The 21,084-nt window shown below is 56.8% G+C and overlaps 2 protein-coding genes across 2 annotated transcripts in view; one reads left to right on the top strand and one right to left on the bottom strand.

Annotated features, from left to right (window-relative positions):
• Positions 1 to 1,593, bottom strand: part of LOC127464161 (zinc finger protein 501-like) — a gene marked incomplete at its 3' end in the record, with an annotated part of 84,187 nt that extends 82,594 nt beyond the window's left edge. The window contains 2 exon segments of the mRNA XM_051774332.1: positions 422 to 652; positions 1,573 to 1,593. Of these exon segments, the coding sequence (XP_051630292.1) occupies positions 422 to 625 (204 nt within the window).
• LOC127464165 (uncharacterized) overlaps positions 1 to 21,084 on the top strand; it is a 348,813-nt gene that overhangs the window by 169,964 nt on the left and 157,765 nt on the right. The gene's annotated exons all lie outside the window — the stretch shown is intronic.

The following is a 21,084-nucleotide window of genomic DNA, read 5'->3' on the forward strand; positions in this document are numbered from 1 at the left end:
AGGGCCGTTCCTCACTGTGGATGCGACGGTGGTTGCGGAGGGTGGAGCGGTCACTGAAGCTCTTCCCTTACTCCTCACACGTGTAAGGCCGTTCCCCAGTGTGGATGTGCTGGTGCCTCAAGAGGTTGCATCTCTTGCTGAAGTTCTTCCCACATTCCAAGCACCTGAAGTGCTTTTCCCTGCTGGGAGGCTGCTCAGGAACCACCAGCTCGCAGCTCCACCTCAAGCTCCGGCCGCCTTCCCGGCACACGCTGGCTCTTTCCTCCTCACAGCCCCCTGGGCTGGCTTTGGAGCCCCTCCTGCGGGGGCATCTCCGGCCCTTTTCCTCCCCGCTGCCTTCCTGCGCCGGGGAGCCCTTCAAAACGGCCTCTCCCACCAGGCTCTGCCGGGGGGATTTGTCCTCCGCGCTCTCCGGCCTCACCTCGGGGCCTGGGGCAGGAACCAACAAGGACACGCAGGGGATTTGCCTCCGGCCCACAGGGAAGCCCAAGGACATCCCCCCAACTCCGGCCCCGGCAGGACGGCCACAAAAGACAAAAGACCCACCCAAAGGGGCACTGACTTCCTCCTCACCTGCCTGGGGGGCCCAAGGCATCTTCCTCTTCCTCGCAGCCTCCTCCTCCATCCGCCCAAGCTTTGGGAAGCAGAAATCCTGATGGGGGGGAAAACAAGGGGTGAGCGCGTTGCCTTGGGGGTTCCTCCTGCCCAAGTCCAGCTCTAGGACTCACCGGGCATCCTGTGTCCATAAAAACCCCCAAAACAACAACATTCAGCCCAAAATCCCCTCCCAGGAGTTCCCCCTCTCTGCTCTCTGGGGTTAGGGGGGTCCCCCCTGTCTGGCCTGATGGTACTTCTGCCTGCATTGGGGGTCCCCCTTCTCTGGGCTGCTGGGGGTCCCGCGGCTCCAGGGGGTTCCCACTCTCCGGGGTCCCCTTTAGTGTTGCCAGGGGGGTCCCAGGGCTCACTTCTCCCCACTCTGCCTCCCGGGGCCGGCCAGCCCTCCTCTCTCGGCTCCCACCCTCGCAAACCTCTTGGCGCTCTCGGCTCCCACCCCGCCTCAAGGCCCCCCCTCCTCTCCACACTCCAAGGCCTTCCCCCTCTCCGGGACCCCTGCTTAAGGGGCCCAGCGCTCCCTCTCTGCTCCCCCCCCTCCAGCATTCCGGGGGTCCCCCAGCTCCGGGATCGCCCCTCTCCGCTCTCCCCACTCCGCGGCTACCGGGGTTCCCCCCCGGCTCTCACGGGGGCCCCCAAACCGCTCTCGCCCCCCCCGCCATTGCCCAGCCACCGCCAGGACCTTTTGGCTGCTCTTCTTTGTGCTCCCGCTCGGCTCCTCCCTCGGCTGGGCCGCCGCTTTTGGCGGGTTTCCTCCTCCGGGATCCGCCCCCTCAGCCCTTCTCCCCCCGGACCAACCCCTTTGGGCCACCCTTGGGCCCCCCTTGCCCAATGAGTCTGATTATACAGACAAACCATTTGGTTTTCACCCACAAAACCCAAATGTATAACCCAGCACCCTGGAGCATGGTTTTCCTTGGGTCCCCCCAAGTCCAAAGTAAAGGGAGAGGGGAAAAAAACCTGCTGGTGGGAGAGCTGTTGCAGTCTGGTCAGAAGTGGTGATTGCAGTCCAGTTGAGGGTGGTGGTCTCAGTCTAGGTGAGAGTGCTGAGCTGCAGCCTTCCTCTGGATCCCACGAGTGGTGGAAAGGTTCTGAAACTCCAGGTTTATATATTCTCCAGTTCAGGCAGGAATGGTCAGTCGTTCCCTCAGAGCGGGGAATTCCATAAAAGGATGCTTAGTTCGTTCCCTCAGAGCGGCGAATTCCATAAAAGGATATGAGAATTCTCAGAGTAGGGAATTCATAAAAGGGTATGAGGACAGGGACACCCCCCACACCTCGCAGCGCCCCCCCCCCCCCCCGACAACAGTTCCTGGGAAAATGGCATGGAAGGCCATAGAATACACACTTTTGGGCTACACCCATCCAGTGAGGAATCGGTCCCAGCTGTTCTAACTAGGACACTGTGTCCGTCATCGCTGCCATCATCATCATCATCGGCCTCGTGGCAGTCGGTGTCTGGAAGCTCCGATCCGGTAACTCCCGGGATGGGGGTCGGCAAGGGGCACGGATCCGCCCGGCAGCATTCCGGGGATCCTGTGCCACGGGTGCTGATCCCACTTTCTTTCCATAGGGAAGAGGGAGGGGAATGGATACGACCCCGCGCCCACCAGTGAGTCCCAGCGACGTGTGTGGATCCAGATCCTCTGTGCAGGGATCCCAGGATGGATGCCGGGATTCCAGAGGGGAATGGGGGCCTAATGGCTGGAGCGGGATTGGAAGGGGATTGCAGCTCAGGGCAGGATTCCAGAGTGGGATCAGGTGGATCTGTGGACTGGGATCAGGGCTGGATTCTGGAGTGGGATTGGTGTGGGATGGATGGAGTGGGATTGGGGTGGGATGGACAGAGCAGGATCAGGTGGGATTCTGGAGCAGTCCCTACTCTCCCTGGGCTCCACAGCCAGATCCATCCCCTGGGATGGGAACAGGGACATGGTGACTCCTTTCCCCGCTCTCATCCCAGCAGGAATCACAGCCTGAGCGATCCTGGAGCTGGATCCGCCCCTTCCCTCTCCCTGCGGAAAGGCAGGAGCTGCTGGCATAGCTCATCCCGCTGCTCCCACCCACCCCGGCCCCCCTGCGGCTCTTCCCCATGGATCAACTTCCTGCTTTTTCCCGTGTGAAATCCAGGACCACAATTATTCCTGAGGCTTTAATTTGGGTGTGAAAATCTCCTGCTTTGGGCAAGAAATCCTGGCTCCTCCTCTGGCATCCGGCAGTTCCTCTGTGGGAATCAGGAATAGGAATGGGGACAGGGGGGACTGGGGTGGGGACATTGGGGACAGAGATGGGGACACTGGGAGCAGGTTGGGGACAGCAGGAATGGGAATGGAAACTCCAGGAATGGGAATGGGGACACTGGCAGCAGGCTGGAGTCGCAAGGAATGGGAATTGGGACACTGGGAATGGGAATGGGGACATGGGAGACCAGGATAGGGATAGTGGGGACAGGGATGGAGACACTGGGAGCAGGTTGGCTCAGCAGGAAGTGGGAATGGGGACAGGGATGGGAACCCCAGGAATGGGAATGGGGACAGGGATGGGAACCCCAGGAATGGGAATGGGGAGAGGGATGGGAACCCCAGGAATGGGAATGGGGACAGGGATGGGAACCCCAGGAATGGGAATAGGGACAGGGTTGGGAACGTGTCTCTCCAGGAGTTGGTTCAATACAAAGGTCGGTCCCTGGCTCGAGGCCACGGGAAACCCCTTCTTTGGGAATGTCTGGGAACCAGGTGTCAGAGGTTTGAAAAGAGGTGTTGGAATTGTTTCCCAGTGTCCCCCCATTCCCATCTGTGTCTCCCGGGATGGGGTGGGTTGGAGCGGAGCCGCAGGCGCTGGGCAGGGCCAGTGGGGGGAGGGCGGCTCTCGGGGACACCGCGGTGGCCGCGGGGAGGGCGGGGGGTCCTTTGTTCGGGGGCTTTTGGGGTTTGTCCGAGACCGGACAGAGCGGGAGCTGATTTTGGCCACCTTGTTCTCTTTTCCTGACAGGAAGTTTTTTCCCCACAGGACACCTCGTGGAGAACGACCGAGAGAGAGAGAGAGAGCCCGACCCATCTGGGAGCGAGGTGTTCTGCTTTGGGGACTGCCCTGGGAAAAGGGACTCCTTCACTGCTGGCTGCGAGCACACGGGGCTGAGAGAGCTTTGAACTGCCGGGACAGTTTCTCCCCCCCACCTGGGGATTTGGGAATTTGTTTTGTTTCTTCTGAAAGTTTTTGGTTGCACCATTTGTTGTTTATTCAGATTTTGTTAATAAAAAGGTGCTTCTTTTCCTTTTCCGCACTTCCACCTGAAGTCTCTTAATTTCTAAGTTGTAATCTTGTTTAACCAAGACCCAGTGTCCTCAGGGGGAGGAGGAGGAAAGGAGACCAAGAGGTACCGTGGCCACTCAAACTGCAGAGGAACAACCTGTGCCAGTAGCAGCTGCCCCTCTACAGAAGAAATCCAAGACCAAATCAGCTCAGTTAGTGAGGGATGAAGGGGAAGCAGAGCCCTCAGAACAGGAGCAAGAGGCAGGGCCAGAGATAATCACCAGATCCCCATCCCCGGCTGAGCTGTGAGAGATGTGAAAAGATTTCAGCCTCCAGCTGGGAGAGCCCCTGCTGACCTGGCTGCTCCAGTGCTGGGATATCATGACCCAGCATATGGAACTAGGTGGGAGTGCAGCCAAGCAACTGGGATCCCTGTCCTGGCATGTTGGGATTGACCAGGGGATTGGGAAGAGGACAGACAGGGGATGAGAGCTGGGTACAGGCTTGGGAATTGCCAGGAGGGCTTTTGAAAGGAGCGTAGGGGAAAGGGATGTCTAAGAACAAGTCCCTTAGGAGAGGGAAGCAGAGAGGTTGAGTTTTGACCCCAACACAAAGGTCTGCAGGGCAGAGCAGAGAATATGCCCACAGAAGATTCTTGTGCGTCCGCCTTTGCAGTTCTGACAGGCACTTCTTGTCACAGCCTGTCCTCTCCATTCCAGAATAGGCCCTGGCAACCAAAGAACCAACACCCCACACCATAGTGCAGACCAACCCATGTGCTTTGGGCCCTTTTGTTGTCCTGTCCATTCTGGTCTATCCTCTCCATTCCAGGATAGCCTCTGGAAACCAAAGAACCAAGCCCCCACCATGTGACAGTTCAACCCCATCCGTGTGCCAAGGGCTCCTTTGTGATGTCACAGCCTGTCCTCTCCATTCTGGAATAGCCCCTGGAAACCAAAGAACCAACACCTCACACCCCCACAGTGCAGCCCCACCTGTCTGCCACGGGACTCTTTGGGATGTCACGGCCTTTCCCCCAGGAAAGAAAGCCTGGAACCTTCGGGTTTCACATGCAGTTGGGGGGCCACCCTGGGCATTCCATGGGCAGCAAGAGCTTTCTGTCCTGGCACCTTTTGTCTGGCAGGAATCTTCAGCTCTGTTCAGTTTGGGCAGTCAGACTGGCAATATCAGCACAGGGCTCCTGCAAGTGAACGACAGCCCTTCCCTCCAGGAAAGAAACCCCTTACCCTCGGTCTCTTCTCCTGTTCCTTAAAACATAACCTGCTGGGGAGCTTTCTGGGATCTCTTCTCTTGGGAATTGGGAAGACAGACCCACTCCCATGTTTAACACCTCAGGTAAAACCACCCTTTGAACACCTTTCCCAACCCTCCCCAACCTTTCCCAAAGTCCAGATTTTACAGGTGTCCTGTAATTCTGGCCCAATCTCACCCAAGCCCACAAACCAGGACAGAAACCTCTCAGCCTCACGCTGCCTCCTTCCCATTGCTGTGCCTTATGTGCAGGCAAAAGGCCTTAAAATCAAGTACCCAAAATTCATGGCCTGTTCTTTTTCCCACAAAAGAAGGCGTGGTGAACTCTCCAGACCAGGGAATTGGAAGATCTCCCCAAAACTCCTTTGGTACACGCTGCAGGGCCAACGATTCCTCTGCTCTGCTTTGTCTCATCTGGGTCCCCAGAAACTGTCAGCGAAAGCCGGGGAATAAAATCTCTGAGCAGTTGGTTGGGTTCCAGAGGTGACCCTACTTCATTCAGCGCTGAAGGGACACAGGAATTGCTCTCTAACACCTGTACATCAGTTCTCAAAACTTTTAACTATTTCTACATTTTAGCAGACAAAGGAATTCCTGTCCATTGGCTTTCCAGTTCTCTGCAGGAATTCTTCTTCTCTCTTCTATTGACTCTTGGTTTCTCACTTTGCATGATGCTTAGTCCACAATTTTTGTCCTTTTCTTGTCTTTTCCCGAGATAGGGAGAACCTCAGTAACTGTCTGTGTTAGTTTTGTCTTTGTCTCTGGTTTCTCTAAGGGTCTTTGTGGTTTAGAAATTCTGCCTTCTTGGTGTCCAGGTCTCAAAAATAGATTTCTCTGCCAGGTCTCTGACCACTGAAATATGGCAGGCCTTAAACTTTTCCTTTGTTTTTCTAACAAATGGCCATGGCCCAGAACTTGTCCATCATCCATTGTCTCTTGCCCCCATTCAATCTCCTGCCAGCAGTTTCTCCCCTCTGCTGGGTGGGCTCCTTTGTCAAGCACTAGAACTTGTTGGGTAACAGGCCCAGTCCTATTGCATATTTTTCGTGGGGATCTGCAGGAGGGCATTGAGTCTTCTCTGAGCAAATTGGCAGAGGACCCCAAGCTGGCTTGCAGTGTGGGTGTGCTGGAGGGTAGGAAGGCTGTGCAGAGGGACCTGGACAGGCTGGACCTCTGGGCCGAGACCGTGGGCATGAGGTTCAAGAGTGCCTTTGGTGCTTTTGGGGCCTCTGGCCACAAGAACCCCCTGCAGCTCCAGGCCGGGGGCAGAGGAGCTGCAAAGGGTCCCTGTGGGAGAGGCCCTGGGGGTGCTGGTGGACAGAGGCTGAACCTGAGCCAGCGGGTGCCCGGGTGGGCAAGAAGGCCAAGGGCAGGCTGGCCTGGATCAGAAAGAGTGTGGCAGCAGGAGCAGGGCAGGGATTCTTCTGCTGGACTGGGCACTGGTGAGGCCACCCCTGGAGTGCTGTGTCCAGCTCTGGGCCCCTCAATTCAGGGAGAACCTTGAGGGACTGGAGTGGGTGGAGAGCAGGGCAATGGAGCTGGGCAAGGGTCTGCAGTGCATGGCCTGTGAGGAGCAGCTGAGGGAGCTGGGCTTCTCCAGCCTGGAGAAGAGGAGGCTCGGGGCTGACCTTCTCCCTGTCCACAACTTCCTGACAGGAGGCTGGAGCCAGGTGGGGGTCAGCCCCTTCTCCGAGGCGATAGGCGATAGGACAAGAGGACACGAGGACCTGCCTGTCAGGGGCTGTTTGTCAGGGACAGGAGCAGGACTTTTTGGAGAGAAACAGGGATTAGGTATTGAAATGGGTTGCCCAGGGAGGTGGTGGAGTCACCGTCCCTGGAGGTGTTTAAGCAAAGACTGGCCATGGCACTGAGTGCCGTGCTCTGCTTGACGTGCTGGGGATGGGGCGTAGGCTGGACGCCGGTTGATCTCACAAGTCTCTGCCAAGCTCAGGGACTCTGGGCTTCTGTGCCACCCCAGCCTTTGGGGACAGCGTGCTGGTGGCTCAGAGGCTCCGTCCTTGCCTTGCCTTGCCCATCTCCTGGCTGCCAGGCAAGGGCCTTGTGACATCACAGCCTCTGTGGAACAGCGCGGGGGCTGAAAAGTGTCAGTGCTGTGTCCCCGTGCCCAGAGCCTGGGCAGAAGTCGGCTGGCAGGGACGGGCAGAGACTGTGCAGAGGTGTCAGCTCGTCCCGCAGCAGCACCATGCCCAGCCAGGGCATCTCCTGGCTCCTCAGGCTCTCGGTGCTCCTGCTCTTGCCTGGCCCACTGGAGCCTTGCAGCCGTGCCACAGGTGCCATTGCTGAGAACCGGGGTTTGCCTTGGCTGGCCCCTTGCCAGAAAAGGCAGGAGAGGCTGGAGAGAGGGGAAGGAGGGGGGTCAGGCTGCTGGGATGGTGCCGGCGGGCCGTGAGCCCGAAGCCAGCAAGGCCTTGGGCCCACCCGGTGTCAGGGGAGGACTGAGAGCCCCCAGGGAGGAGGAAAGCTGGGCAGGCCCCAAGGCTCCTGGGCCTCTTCCTTGGCAGCCCTTTGGCCAAGGCCCCCAGGCAGAGGTGGGGCTCAGCCCCTGCCCAGCAATGGGGCACAGGCTGAGCCCCAGGGACACCAGACCCAGGCGGCCTGAGCTCTTCTTCCTGCAGCGTCTGCCTGGGGCAGCCCAGCCAGGCCTGAGTCTCTCCAGGAGAGGCCAAGCCCAGCCAGAGAGGGCTCAGCCCTCTGAGGCTGCACTCACTGCAAAGGGAATAAAACATTGGCCCAGAGGACATCCTGCCCCCAAATGGAGAACTGGAAAGGTCAATGTGATAAGTAAACTAAAGAAATTTGCTGTTCAAGAGATAAGTTAGTTAAATTGTTATATTGTTAAAAGTTACAAATAAGGTGATTGTGAAACCTTTAACCACAAGTCTAATTACTACAGAACACAACGCAGAGTACTATTCAGTGTTTTTAGAGTTGTTTAATTAGTGTTTTGAAGCTGTTTGTTATAGGACTATTGTAAAGGCAAGCCACGAGGAGCCCTGTGACTAGATGACATCACTCTATGGAAAGCTCCAGAACCACAGTCCCATAGAGATTAATGACTCTGATATCGTTGGTGGAAACCCCTCAGCAACGACGACGCCCACAATTAGAGACACCAACCACAGATCTGCCCGCGAAAGAGGAACCAAGCAGGGAGCAGCTCGTTAAAGCACAGCCAATGGACTATTGACATGACTTAGGGGGGTGGTGTCTACCGAGGGTATAACAGTTACTGTTTCGGTTCTCCATTTTGCGGACTGTGGTGGAGCAAGGGTCTCCCCAGTCGCCTGGCTAGCCGCTTTTGCTTGTTAGCTTTAATAAACTCCTTTTTCCTTGCAACCTAAATTATAGCCTCCTCGTTTTCTACCTATTACAGTCAAGAATAAAAAAGTCACCCCCCTCCATTCTTCAAGAAATGTTCAGACCTCTTTCCTAAAAGCATCCAGCACTCGGGTCACCCAATTTTCTCTCTGACAAGGGGTTTTCCATGGTTCCACTCAATTCCCAACCTGCCCAGTGTTGGAGAACAAAAAACTGAGTGGGAACAATTTCAAGCATGGCGCAGAATTTACAACCCAGAATGAGACATTCTACACCTGAATGGATATTACTCCACTGGACTTTACCTTATTATACTGGATATGACATCACCCTGGATTGGACAGTTCATCCCCAGTTATCCCCAGTTGTCCCCGGTTTATTATTGTACTGTTATACTGTTGTCTGTACCCCAGTTGTTGTTTTTAAATTATCCACCATATTGTCTCCCTCATCCCCTCACAGTTTTCCCCTGTTTTCCCGCTCCCCTGCGCCTGATTGGCCACTAAGTGCTGCAGTGCAGGGAGAGCTGCCATTGGCCCGTTCCCCCGGTTACATCAAAACTCCTCCCCCCCTTGCCCGGTTACCCAATCACGTTCATCCCTGAGCTGTCAGTCTTATGCTCCTCCCTAGTCCAAACTCCACCCTTGAACCTGCCCTATATAAGTTACTGTTACCCCCCAATAAAATCGGCATTGCTTCACGGGGCCTCTGCTGTGTCCCGAACCCTTTTGGCAGTGCCGCGTCCCCATTCCTTTGCCCCGCGGGTCGTGGCAGCCCAGGATCACTTTTGGGGTCCCAACCCCCACTTTTTCCCCCCTCTCCCACCCCTTACACATCATTCCCCCAATCCCCAGCCCCCTCATGCTCAGTTTGGGGGTCCCACCCTCCCCTTTTCCCCACTCTTCTGACCTCTCCCTCCCCTTTCCCATCAGCCCCCAATCCTCATTCCCCCTCCCCCTCCACTTTTGGGGGCTCCCACTCCCCTCCCACTCAGTCTGGGGTCCCACCACCCCTTTTACCCCCTCTGACTCACCGACCCCCCCTTCCCAACGCCCCCTCTCACCCGAGACCTCCTCACCTTCAGCGGGGGTGGCTCCCAGTAACACCAGAGCCCATAAATGTCCCCTCCAAAGGGGGTTAGGTGGCGTCCTAGGTGGGCTCTGAGTGAGTTTGGGAGTTCCTTGGGGGCTGTGGGGTGGTTTAAGGGGGTCCCAGCACACTTTGGGATGCGTTGGATGCCGTGTTGGGGTGCAGATGTCCCCCCAAAGCTCCCCCAGAGCAGGGTGACACAAGGGGGGGAGGGGGCACAAAGGTGCCCCTATTCCTGATCCATCCCGGAGCAACCACACTGGGGGCAACTGGGATCGTACTGGGAGCAGCCGGGCCCCTGCTGGGTTTATACTGGGATTGTACTGTGAGTGAGTGCAATAATACTGGGAGTATGTGAGAGGGACTGCAGCCATACTGGGGATGACTGGGATCAAAGTGGATTCATTGAATCCCCTGGAAGTGTCTGGAATTTACTGGAATCATTGGGGGTGACTGGACTCATAGTGGGATCATACTGGGAGCAACTGGGACCATGCAGGGGCAAGTGGCATCCTCCAGGTAGTGCCTCCCATTCCTGAGGAGAGAGTAAAATAAAAAGCTCCTCACCCCCCCCACAGCTATTGGAGGGTCTTCAGCCTGGAATGTGGATGTGCTGGTTGGTTCTTTTGTGTGGGTCAATCACCCAAGGCAAAATCTCCCCTCCCCCGTTCAACATCCCTTGTTACAGCAATGCAGGGCAAAGAAAGATTCCCTGCCTGGGTTTTTTTGAACAAGTAAACCTGTGACAACCTCCCAGGCTGCTGAGCAGGGACAAGGAGGCAATGGGGCCCCAGGGCTGCAAGGGGCACTTGTCTCCTCATGGTGGGACCCTAAATGGGCAGAAAAGAAACCCCCAAGGCTCAATTTGGGAGCAATAGTGGGCAGCCATTCTTTGTCATCAGCTCCTCACCCATGGGAGGATCTTCCCCCCAACCATGAGTGTGCCCCGTTCTCCCTCAGCACAGTTGAGATTTACTCACAGTTTTACACATCCAGCAAATGTCTTACATATTCCCTCCTTCCCTCAGAAAGATCACACCCATGGGAATTAGCTCAGAGAGGTCCTTCTGAAGTCCTTCCAAAGTCCTCATTTGGTCACTGGGGGCCTTCTGGTGGCCTCTTGGTGGTCTCTGGTGCTGGTTTGGAGCTTGAACTTTACTTGACCTTGTCTGTTGAGCAGAGTATTTACAGCTGGATACAGAGGGCCCTTGTTCAGCATCTCTTCTCCAAAACCTGGACACTTATGTGACAACTACCCCAACTGAAAAGCATTCAGAAACTTCCTGATTTTGTAACTCCCCTGCCAGAAACTTCCACTGCAAAGGCCCGTGGAAAATTGCCGAGCAAGGGAGAATTCCTGCTCTCAGGAGAGACCCCGCCTGGTTTGACGGGAGGCCTGGGAAGGACCCCCCTGGCAGAAGCTTTCCCCCCAGGCTCTCCAAGCTCCCGGCTGTGGGCAAAGCCAGCCCATGGCCCAGCGGGGTGGGCTGGGGCTGCCCAGGGGCAGGAGACACGGGCCCCACGGAGCGAGGCCAGCGGAGCCCCAGTGGGCCGGGGCTGGAGCGCCCGAGGCCCGGGAGAGGCTGGAGAGCAGGCAGGGAGCCCGCAGGCCTGCCCGCTCCCAACTGGCAAGGGCTGCAGGCAGAGAGGCAGCTCTGCAGGCCTGGAGCAGCACAGGGGCTCTCCAGCTCTGCCCTCGGCACAGGCCTCTCCCAATGCACCAGGCACAGACGGGCACCATTGCAAAGGGGAACCTTTTAGCCCCAGTTTCGGAGGGAATCACAGACTCGCCCCAAGGAGCCACAGCCAAGAGTCTGGGGGCAGCACGGGGCCCTTCCTGGACATTAGAGACCTTTCCTAATCTTTCAGTGGGCCCACTTTGCCTTTGGATTCCTTGTTTCCATTAATCACAGAGGGGGTGTTAGGCCATAAATCACCTTTAGCCAGCACACAGCAAAAATTCCTCACAAGCTGCTTTGGAGAGAACACAGCTTGGGAAAAGCACTAGAACTGTCAGTTTTGCGAGAGTTACCCTTGATAAGCTTCAGTGAACAAAGCCTGGGAGAGAAAGATGTGTTCTTGAACCTGATATCTGGAAACAAGGGCCTTCTGCAGAAAGCAGCAGATAAGGAGGAAGATGAGCAAAGGCTCAGCATTTGTGGGGGAAAATGCCCACTGGAGGAAAAAGATGCTAAAAAGAGTAAAAGTGTGAACTAATTAGCATAAGCAACAAGAGAGTAAGAGTGGCTAGAATGCTAATTACTGAAATGGAACAATGAAATGATGCCATTTGGTACCAATGAACATTAATTTCTTTGTCATAAATGTGTAAATGGGTGCAAAAGTGATGTACTGCTGTCTGTGTGAAGGCAGCATTGTTGTTGGCCACATGCACAGCCAGCAAAGAAAGTAATGCCTTGCTTTGTCACACTAAACCCACGGTGTTAGAGGGTTTGATTGATCCCAACAATGTCAGAGCATTTGGCAACACCCTCAGCACTCAGTCACTTGCACTGCCAGCATGGGGGCCAAATGCTCTCCTTGGAAAAAACATGGACTGCCATCATTTCCAGGAGCCCAGCTCCAAAATTTGGATAGCACTTCCCAAATTGGATATGTCTGGGGATTGCTGCCATGCTAAAAGGGTCAGGACAGAAAGCTGCTGCTGGCCTTTGCCTGCCCTGGGAAACCTTTCCTCTGCCCCCCAGCACTGGGGCTGGGTGCTGTCCTTCCCAAGGGAAGGGACTGTCATCCCCCCGGGAGCCACCTCCAAACCTTGGATGCCACCTGCCAACCTGACTCTGTCAGGGATTGCTCCCACCCAAAAGGGGCCAGCACAGGAACCTGTTGCTGGCCTTTGTCTGCCCTGGGCACCCTGTCACCTACCCCTGAAACACTGGGACTGGGGGCTTTCCTTCCCAAGGACAGTTAATGGCACCAACTTTCAGGAGCCCACCTCTGGGCTTTGGGCATCATCTCTGTCCTGCAAAAGGGGCGTTTCCTCAACCCTTTGTGTTCCCTTGGTCTGTCACAGCCCCAAAAAGGCTGAGACCCTTGTTCCTGACCACTTTTAAAGAGGATTTGAAGCTTAAAGTCTTTTAGGAAACTAATCCAAAAGAGCCCCCCATTTCCAACAATGGCTTTCCTGCATTACTGGAGGGAGCAGTGAGAATTTTGGGATGAAGTCTTTACTCTGCTGCTGATGAGCTCAGAGTCGGTGTCTCCTGTGCTCTGGCCACGGGGCAGGGCCTCCCTGCCCTTTGGTCCCTGCCTCGTGGCCACCCCTGTGCCAGGGGATACTGTGCAGGCCACCTGGAAACAAACCCATTCCAGCCCAGCATTCCCCTGTGTGCCCACTGGAATGTGCACCAGACACCCTGAGGGAAGAAACATTTCCAGAGGAGAAGACTTTGCTCTTCCTGCTGCAGCCACAAATGGGACAAATGAAACCCTCCAACTCTGTCTTTTTGTATCAGCCAGTCAGACACCACTTTCTTCTGGCCAGGGGGTGTGTGGGGGATAACTCCAGCCCTCCCTGCCCCCCCAGCCTTTTCACTTATTTATATGTGTTTAGCAAAGAAAGAATTTAAAGGGCATCAGTTCTAACTTACATCATCCTCTTCAGTATTTAGTATTCTGTCCTCTATTGGTTATTGACTTCTCACTTCTCACCCTAATTAGTCCCCATTTTTCAGGCTTTTTATTATCCTTTTCCCAGGCAGGGAGTTTCCAACACCTATTGTATGGCCTTTGTTAACCTCTTCTTTATCTTCTAGTTCCTGCACAATGTCCTTGTGGTCTGTAAATTCTGCATTCCTTGTGTCCAGTTTCAGCAATCCACCTCTCTCCCCAGGCTTTGTTCACTGAAGCAGATCAGGGCTAGTTTAGCAAAACTCCGAGTTGCAATAATTTTCCCAAGCCTGTTCCCACAAGAGCAGGTGATGACAAACTTTGCCAAGTGCTGGCCAATAGTGACTTAAGACTAACCCACTGTTTAGGATGAATATTCTGGTTATGATTCACTAAAGCAATTAACTAACAAGTTAATGAACACCATTCATTTAAACAAATCAGGAAATGATCTCATTCCCAGCAGCAGCACCGAGTACCCGGAGCCGATGTGTGCAAGTGCTGGGCTGGAGCAGAGACGTGCTGGAGGGGCAGATGGCAATGGGACAGCACAGAAAGGGGAAACGCTTCCCCCCAGGCCAGGGAAAGGCTGGGTTGGTCTCTGCAGCCCTGGCAGGAGAGGCCTTTGCTGTCAGGGGGGTCTCTGCAGCCCCTGAGGGGCTGTGCTGGAGGAGAAGCTGATCTCAAGGCAGGACAGAGACGCTGAAAATGTCTTTGGGTGGGCACATCCCGTGATTCAGGAACACTGACAGTCATCCCACAGAGCCTTGGTTGAATCATCAGGTGGGTGATGAAGGGACAGAAGGGCCTGCAAAGCCTGGGAGCAGGTCCCCCATTCCATTGCAAGTGGGAACACCGTGGGATCTTCTGGCAGGGCAGCAGGGCTGGGCACAGGCAAGCCAGGAGATGCTGGAGGCTGTGGCAGACAGCTCTGGGCCCCAGACAATCCCTGAGCTGCCCAGGGCTGCTCTCTTGCTGCCAGACAAGGGGGTCTGGCTGGACAGGGGAAGGCTGAGGGAGCCAGGGCTGCAGGGAGCAGGGAATGGTGGAGCTGCAGGACAAGGAGCAGAAGGGCCCTGCAGGGCTGCAGCAGAGCTGATTGCAGGGAGCTGCCTTCAGGGCAGGGATTCTGCCCCTGGGCTCTCCCTGCTGAGGCCACACCTCGAGTGCTGTGCCCAGTTCTGGGCCCCTCACTTTGGGGAAGGTGTTGAGGTGCTGGAGCGTGTCTGGAGAAGGGCACTGGGGCTGCTGAAGGCTCTGGAGCACAAGTGCTGTGAGGAGCAGCTGAGGGAGCTGGGCTTGCTGAGCCTGGGCAGAAGGAGGCTCAGGGGGGACCTTCTCACTCTCTACAACTCCCTGACAGGAGGGGGGACCCGGGGGGGTCGGTCTCTTCTCCCAGGCAACCAACAGTGGGACAAGAGGGCACAGCCTAAAGCTGCACCAGGGGAGGTTTAGGTCAGACAGGAGGCTCAAGTTCTTCCCAGAAGGGGTGACTGGGTGTTGGAATGGGCTGCCCAGGGAGGGGGTGGAGTCACCGTCCCTGGAGGTGTTTCAGAAAAGACTGGACGTGGCTCTCAGGGCCATGGTCTAGTTGACAGGGTGGGGTTGGGTCATGGCTTGGACTCCATGATCTCAGAGGTCTTTTCCCACCTCGTTGATTCTGTGATTCTGGAATGGCCCCTTGGTTCCATGAGATTTTGCAGTGTCACAGTGGCCCTTTGATTCCATGAGGTTCCACAGGGTCACAAAGGCCACTGGATTCCATGAGGGTACCAAAGGTCTCAGGGCTCGTTTGATTCCATGAGGCCCCACATGTCACACTGGCAACTTTGTTCCATGAGGCTCCACAGTAGCCCCTGGGTTCCTTTAATTCCATGAGGTCCCGCAGTGTCACGATGGTCCCTTGATCCCATGGGGTTCCGCAGTGTCCCAGGGTTCCTTTGGCTCCATAAGGCTGATCTCAGGCTCTGAGACAGAACTGAACCAGCAGTGGTTGTCCAGAATGTGCCCTAGAAAATATCTGTGTAACCAACTGCAATGGAGAGAAACCAGCCAAGGAAAGGAAAGAAACAATGAAGGGAGGAACTCGTGGTTCGCAGAAGCAGCAAAGCAGGCAAAGGTGGGGTGTTACAGAATTCCAGAATGAAAGAATGTGCGAGTTGGAAGGGACCCCAGAGGGATCATCAAGTCCAACCCTGAGCCCTGCCCAGGCCCATCCCCAAGAGTCACAGCCTGTGCCCCAGAGGATCATCCAAACTGTCCTGGAGCTCTGTCAGCTTTGGTGCTGTGCCCACTGCCCTGGGGAGCCTGTTCAGTGCCAACCACCCTGGGGGGGAAGAATCTCTTTCTAACATCCAAGCTGAGCCTGCCCTGACACAACTCCAGGCCATTCCCTGGGGGCTGTCCCTGGTCCCCCCAGAGCAGAGCTCAGGGCCTGCCCCTCCTCTGCCCCTCCTGAGGAAGTTGGAACTGCCATGAGGTCTCCCCTCAGTCTCCTCTTGTGCAGCTGAACACCCCAAGTGCCCTGAGCTGCCCCTCCTAAGGCTTCCCCTGCAGAGCCTTCCCCATCCTGGTGGCCTCCTTTGGACACTCTCGACTGGCTCAATCTCTTCCTTCCATTGTGTCCCCCCAGAGTGCCCCACTATTGAGGTGAGGCCGCCCCAGGGCAGAGCAGAGCGGGACAATCCCCTCCCTGGCCCGGCCATGCTGGGCCTGATGCCCCCAGGACAGGGTTGTCCCTCCTGGCTGCCAGGGCACTGCTGACTCCTGGCCAAGTGGGCACCCCCAGGACCCCCAGGGCCCTTTCCCAGCACTGCTCTCCAGCCTCTCATTCCCACTCTGTCCCCACATCTGGGGTTGCCCCATCCCAGGGGCAGAATCCGGCACTGCCCCTTCTTGAACTTCCGTGGCTCTGCTGCCAACCCATCCCGCCACCACTGCAAAACACCCACCGGGGACCCCCAAAATCCCCCTAAGGGGCATTTGCGGCTCAGCTTTGGAGTCCTGTAAGATCCAAACATTCTCCCCCTACACCCCCCCCTTCCAAAAAAGAAACAAACACCAAAACCCCCACCAAGATATTTGGGACAAGCTCCCCCTTCCCGATCCCCCGCGAGATGGGGCGGGGGGGACGACCCTGTTCCCGTTCCCGCTCCGCCTTTCTCCCTGCCCTTCCTGCCGCCCCTCCTTCTCCTGCTGCATCGCTGCGGCCGCGGGCGGAGCTCTGGGGTGAGCGGGGAAGGGGGACGAGCCGATGGGAAAGGGGGGAAAGGAGGGAAACGGGGGGTAGGACCCCCAAAGGGAGCGCGGGGGGCGGTGGGTGAGCCCCAAAGGGAGCTGGGGGGAGCCGGGGTTTGGGGGGCCGGTGGGCAAGGGGTGGGCGAGGGGGGCTAAGGGGAGGTGGGAGAGCGGGCAAGGGGTTCCCTTGGGGGTCCCTTGGTGTCCCCATGCGTTGATCTGTGGAGAGGGGGGCCCTGGAGAGGGGACACCCCCGGGCTCGCTGTGCCGAGCCGGCGGTCGGGGCCGTGCTGTTGGTTGCCGATCCCGGCCGGCTGAGCCAAGAGCCCGGCCACGTGTGCGGGGCCCGATCCGCTCCCTGCTCTCGTTGCCCCGGGGCAGCCTCTGGTGTCCCCCCGGCTGTGGGGGCGTTTTGTTGGCTCGGGCACAGGCGGCCCTTGTGCGGGGCTGTGTGCCGGGGGGCTGCTGGGGGTCCCCGGGGGGTGTTTTGGGGCGGTGTCGGGGTGGGTTGTGGGTAGAGCCCCGTGGGTGGTCGGGGGGCTGCGGGTCCCCCCCTTGTTGGGGGTTGGTGTTGGTGGGTGAGGCCCCGGCGGCTCCATTGTGAGGCCGGTGTGGGCGGGGGGGGCTGGTCCGGGGGAGCCGGAGGGAGCCGAGGCAGCGGGTTTGGGGAGCCCTCGGGAGAGCCGGGGGTGGGGGGAGGAAGGGCGGGAGCCCCGGAGTGTGGAGAGCGGAGCGGGGCGATGGCGGAGCTGGGGGACCCCCGGCAGGCTGGAGGGGGGAGCAGGGAGAGGGAGGAGCCCCGGGAGGCTGCAAGGGGGGTCCCGGAGAAGGGGGAGCCTGGGCAGTGGGGACCCCTGGGATCCCCGGGCCAAGAAAGTGGAGAAGGCAGAGAGGGGGAATGTCTGGGAACCCGGCCCCCTGAAGCAGAGTGAGGGGAGAAGGGACCCCTGAGACCCCCAAAAGCCCCGGCACCCCTAAGCGGGACCCTCAGCAGCCCAGAGAGGGGAGAGCCCAGAAGGTAAATGTGCAGAGACCAGAGCGGGGGAACTTCTGGGAGGGGTTTTTTGGGCTGAATGTTCATATTTTGGAGTATTTTTTTGCTGTCCCTTGATCTTTTGCAAATTTGGGGGGACTTTGTTGTTTGTGTTTTTTTCCCAAATCTCTGTGTTTACTGTTTTTCTGGTCTAAATCTTGTTGTTTTGGAGATTTCTATGGACACAAGATGCCCAGTGAGTCCTAGAGCTGGACTTGGGCAGGAGGAACCTCCAAGACAACGCACTCACCCCTTGTTTTCCCCCTCCAGTAGGATTTCTGCTTCCCAAAGCTTGGGCGGATGGAGGAGGAGGCTGCGAGGAAGAGGAAGATGCCTTGGGCCCCCCAGGCAGGTGAGGAGGAAGTCAGTGCCCCTTTGGGTGGGTCTTTTGTCTTTTGTGGCCGTCCTGGTGGGGCCGGAGTTGGGGGGATGTCCTTGGGCTTCCCTGTGGGCCGGAGGCAAATCCCCTGCGTGTCCTTGTTGGTTCCTGCCCCAGGCCCCGAGGTGAGGCCGGAGAGCGCGGAGGACAAATCCCCCCGGCAGAGCCTGGTGGGAGAGGCCGTTTTGAAGGGCTCCCCGGCGCAGGAAGGCAGCGGGGAGGAAAAGGGCCGGAGATGCCCCCGCAGGAGGGGCTGCAAAGCCAGCCCAGGGGGCTGTGAGGAGGAAAGAGCCAGCGTGTGCCGGGAAGGCGGCCGGAGCTTGAGGCGGAGCTGCGAGCTGGTGGTCCCTGAGCAGCCTCCCAGCAGGGAAAAGCGCTTCAGGTGCTTGGAATGTGGGAAGAGCTTCAGCAGGATCACCAGCCTCCTCAGCCACCAGCACATCCACACTGGGGAACGGCCCTACAGGTGTGGGGAGTGTGGGAAGAGGTTCAGGCAGAGCTCTACCCTCCACAACCACCGTCGCATCCACAGTGGGGAACAGCCCTACACGTGTGGAGAATGTGGGAAGAGCTTCAAACGGAGCTCCTACTTGCTCGGACACCAGATGATCCACAGTGGGGAACGGCCCTACATGTGTGGGGAATGTAAGTAGACCTTCAAATGGAGCTCCCACCTGCTCCGACACCAGATGATCCACAGAGGGAACGGCCCTACACGTGTGCGGAGTGTGGGAAGAGCTTCAGGGACAGCTCCAGCCTTTGCAAACACCGTTGCATCCAGACCAGGGAATGGCCCTACAAGTGCTTGGAATGTGGGAAGAGCTTCAGCACAAGCACCAAGCTGCTCAGCCACCAGCACATCCACACTGGGGAACAGCCCTACACGTGTAGGGAATGTGGGACAGCTCCACCCTCTACACCCACCATCACATCCACATCAGGGAGAGGCCTCACAAGTGTGGGGAGTGTGGGAAGAGCTTCAGGGACAGCTCTGCCTTGACCTCCCACCAACGGACCCACCGGTAAGAGAAGCCCCGAGTGCCCCGACTGCGGGAAGAGCTTCGGCCGCTGCTCCAACTCCATCAGCCATGGGAGGACCCGCGTTGGATGATCCACAGGGACCCCCGTTGGGCACAGACCTGGTGTGCTGGTTTAAAGGTAAACCAGCAGGGGAAATGACAGCGGTGACACCTAGAATGGGATGGAACAGCTGGAATGGGAATGAGAATGCCTGGAATGGGAATGGGGACATCAGGAATGGGATGGGGACAATAGCAATGGGATGGGAACACCAGGAATGGAAATGGGAACACCTGGAATGGGAATGGGGACATTGGGAGCAGATTGGGGACACTAGGAATGGGAATGGGGGCAGCAGGAATGGGAATGGGGACACGTGGAACGGGGAAGGAACACCTGGAATGGGAATGGGAACACCTGGAACGGAAATGGGGACACCAGGAATGGGAACACCTGGAATTGGAATGGAGACACCTGGAATGGGAACACCAGGAATGGGAATGGGAACACCTGGAATGGGGACACCAGGAATGGGAATGGGAACACCTGGAACTGGAATGGAAACACCTGGAATGGGAATAGGAACACCTGGAATAGGAATGGGGGCAGCAGGAATGGGAATGGAAACACCTGGAATGGGAATGGGAACACCTGGAATGGAAAGGGGAACACCAGGAATGGAAATGGGGACACCTGGAATTGGAATGGAGACACCTGGAATGGGAACACCTGGAATGGGAATGGGAACACCTGGAACTGGAATGGAAACACCTGGAGTGGGAACACCTGGAATGGGAATAGGAACACCTGGAATGGAAATGGGGACACCTGGAATTGGAATGGAGACACCTGGAATGGGAACACTAGTAATGGGAATGGGAACACCTGGAATGGAAATGGGGACACCAGGAATGGGAATGGGAACACCAGGAATTGGAATGGAGACACCTGGAATTGGAATGGGAACACCTGGAATGGAAATGGGGACACCAGGAATGGGAATGGGGACACCTGGAACTGGAATGGAAACACCTGGAGTGGGAACACCTGGAATTGGAATAGGAACACCTGGAATGGGAATGGGGACACCAGGAATGGGAATGGAAACACCTGGAATGGGAATGGGAACACCTGGAATGGAAATGGGGACACCAGGAATGGGAATGGGAACACCTGGAATGGAAATGGGGACACCTGGAACTGGAATGGAAACACCTGGAGTGGGAACACCTGGAATGGGGATAGGAACACCTGGAATGGGAATGGGAACATTGGGAATGGGAATGGGAACATCGGGAGCAGGTTGGGGACACCAGGAATGGGAATGGGATCACCTGGGATTGGAATGGGGACACCTGGAATGGGAATGGGAACATTGGGAGCAGACTGGGGACACCAGGAATTGGCAGGGGGACACCTGGAATGAGAATGGGAACACCTGGAATGGGAATAGGGAAAACAGAGGTGGGATGGGAACACCTGGAATGGGAATAGGGACAATAGGAATGGGAATGGAGACACCTGGAATATGAATGGGAACACCAAGAACTGGGAATGGGGAAAACAGGAGTGGGATGGGAACACCAGGAATGGGAGGAGCGACAATAGGAATGGGAATGGGGACACCTAGAATGGGATGGAACAGCTGGAAAGGGAATTGGAACACATGGAATGGGAATGGAAAAACCTGGAATTGGAATGGGGACACCTGGAATGGGAATGGAGACACCTGGAATGGGATGGGAACAACTAGAACGGGATGGGAACACCTGGAACAGGAATGCAAACCCCTGGAATGGGAATGGGAACAGCCGGGCCCGGGCTGTGTCCCTGGGGAAACAGGAGGCCAGGCCCAAAAGAGTTAACTAAGAAATTGGGGCCTGCTAACAAGCTACCAACATCCAAGACCATCTGTGCTCGTTCTGTTCTACTGACTGGAGCAAAGCTTCAGAGAATAGTACAGGAACATGTCCTAGGCCTCGAGGGGATAAATTAGAGAGACAGCAGGATCAGGGAGACATTGGAATAGGAGGAATAGGTCGGGAGCCAGGGCTTTTTCCAAGCTTCAGGGAGCGGGTGAAGAAGAATGGAAGAGAAGGAAGGTCAAGCTGAGGAAGATGAGTTGAAGCCCCCAGAGCCATGGAGGAAGAGTGGAAGTACCCTCAGGATTGAGGGCCAAGAGAAACACCGCCCCAAGCCCCGCCTGAGCTCCACCTCTACT

Source organism: Manacus candei, unplaced genomic scaffold, assembly GCF_025592945.1.
Source record: "Manacus candei isolate 608988 ecotype Guabito, Panama unplaced genomic scaffold, ASM2559294v1 h1tg000197l, whole genome shotgun sequence".
NCBI classification, from domain to species: domain Eukaryota; kingdom Metazoa; phylum Chordata; class Aves; order Passeriformes; family Pipridae; genus Manacus; species Manacus candei.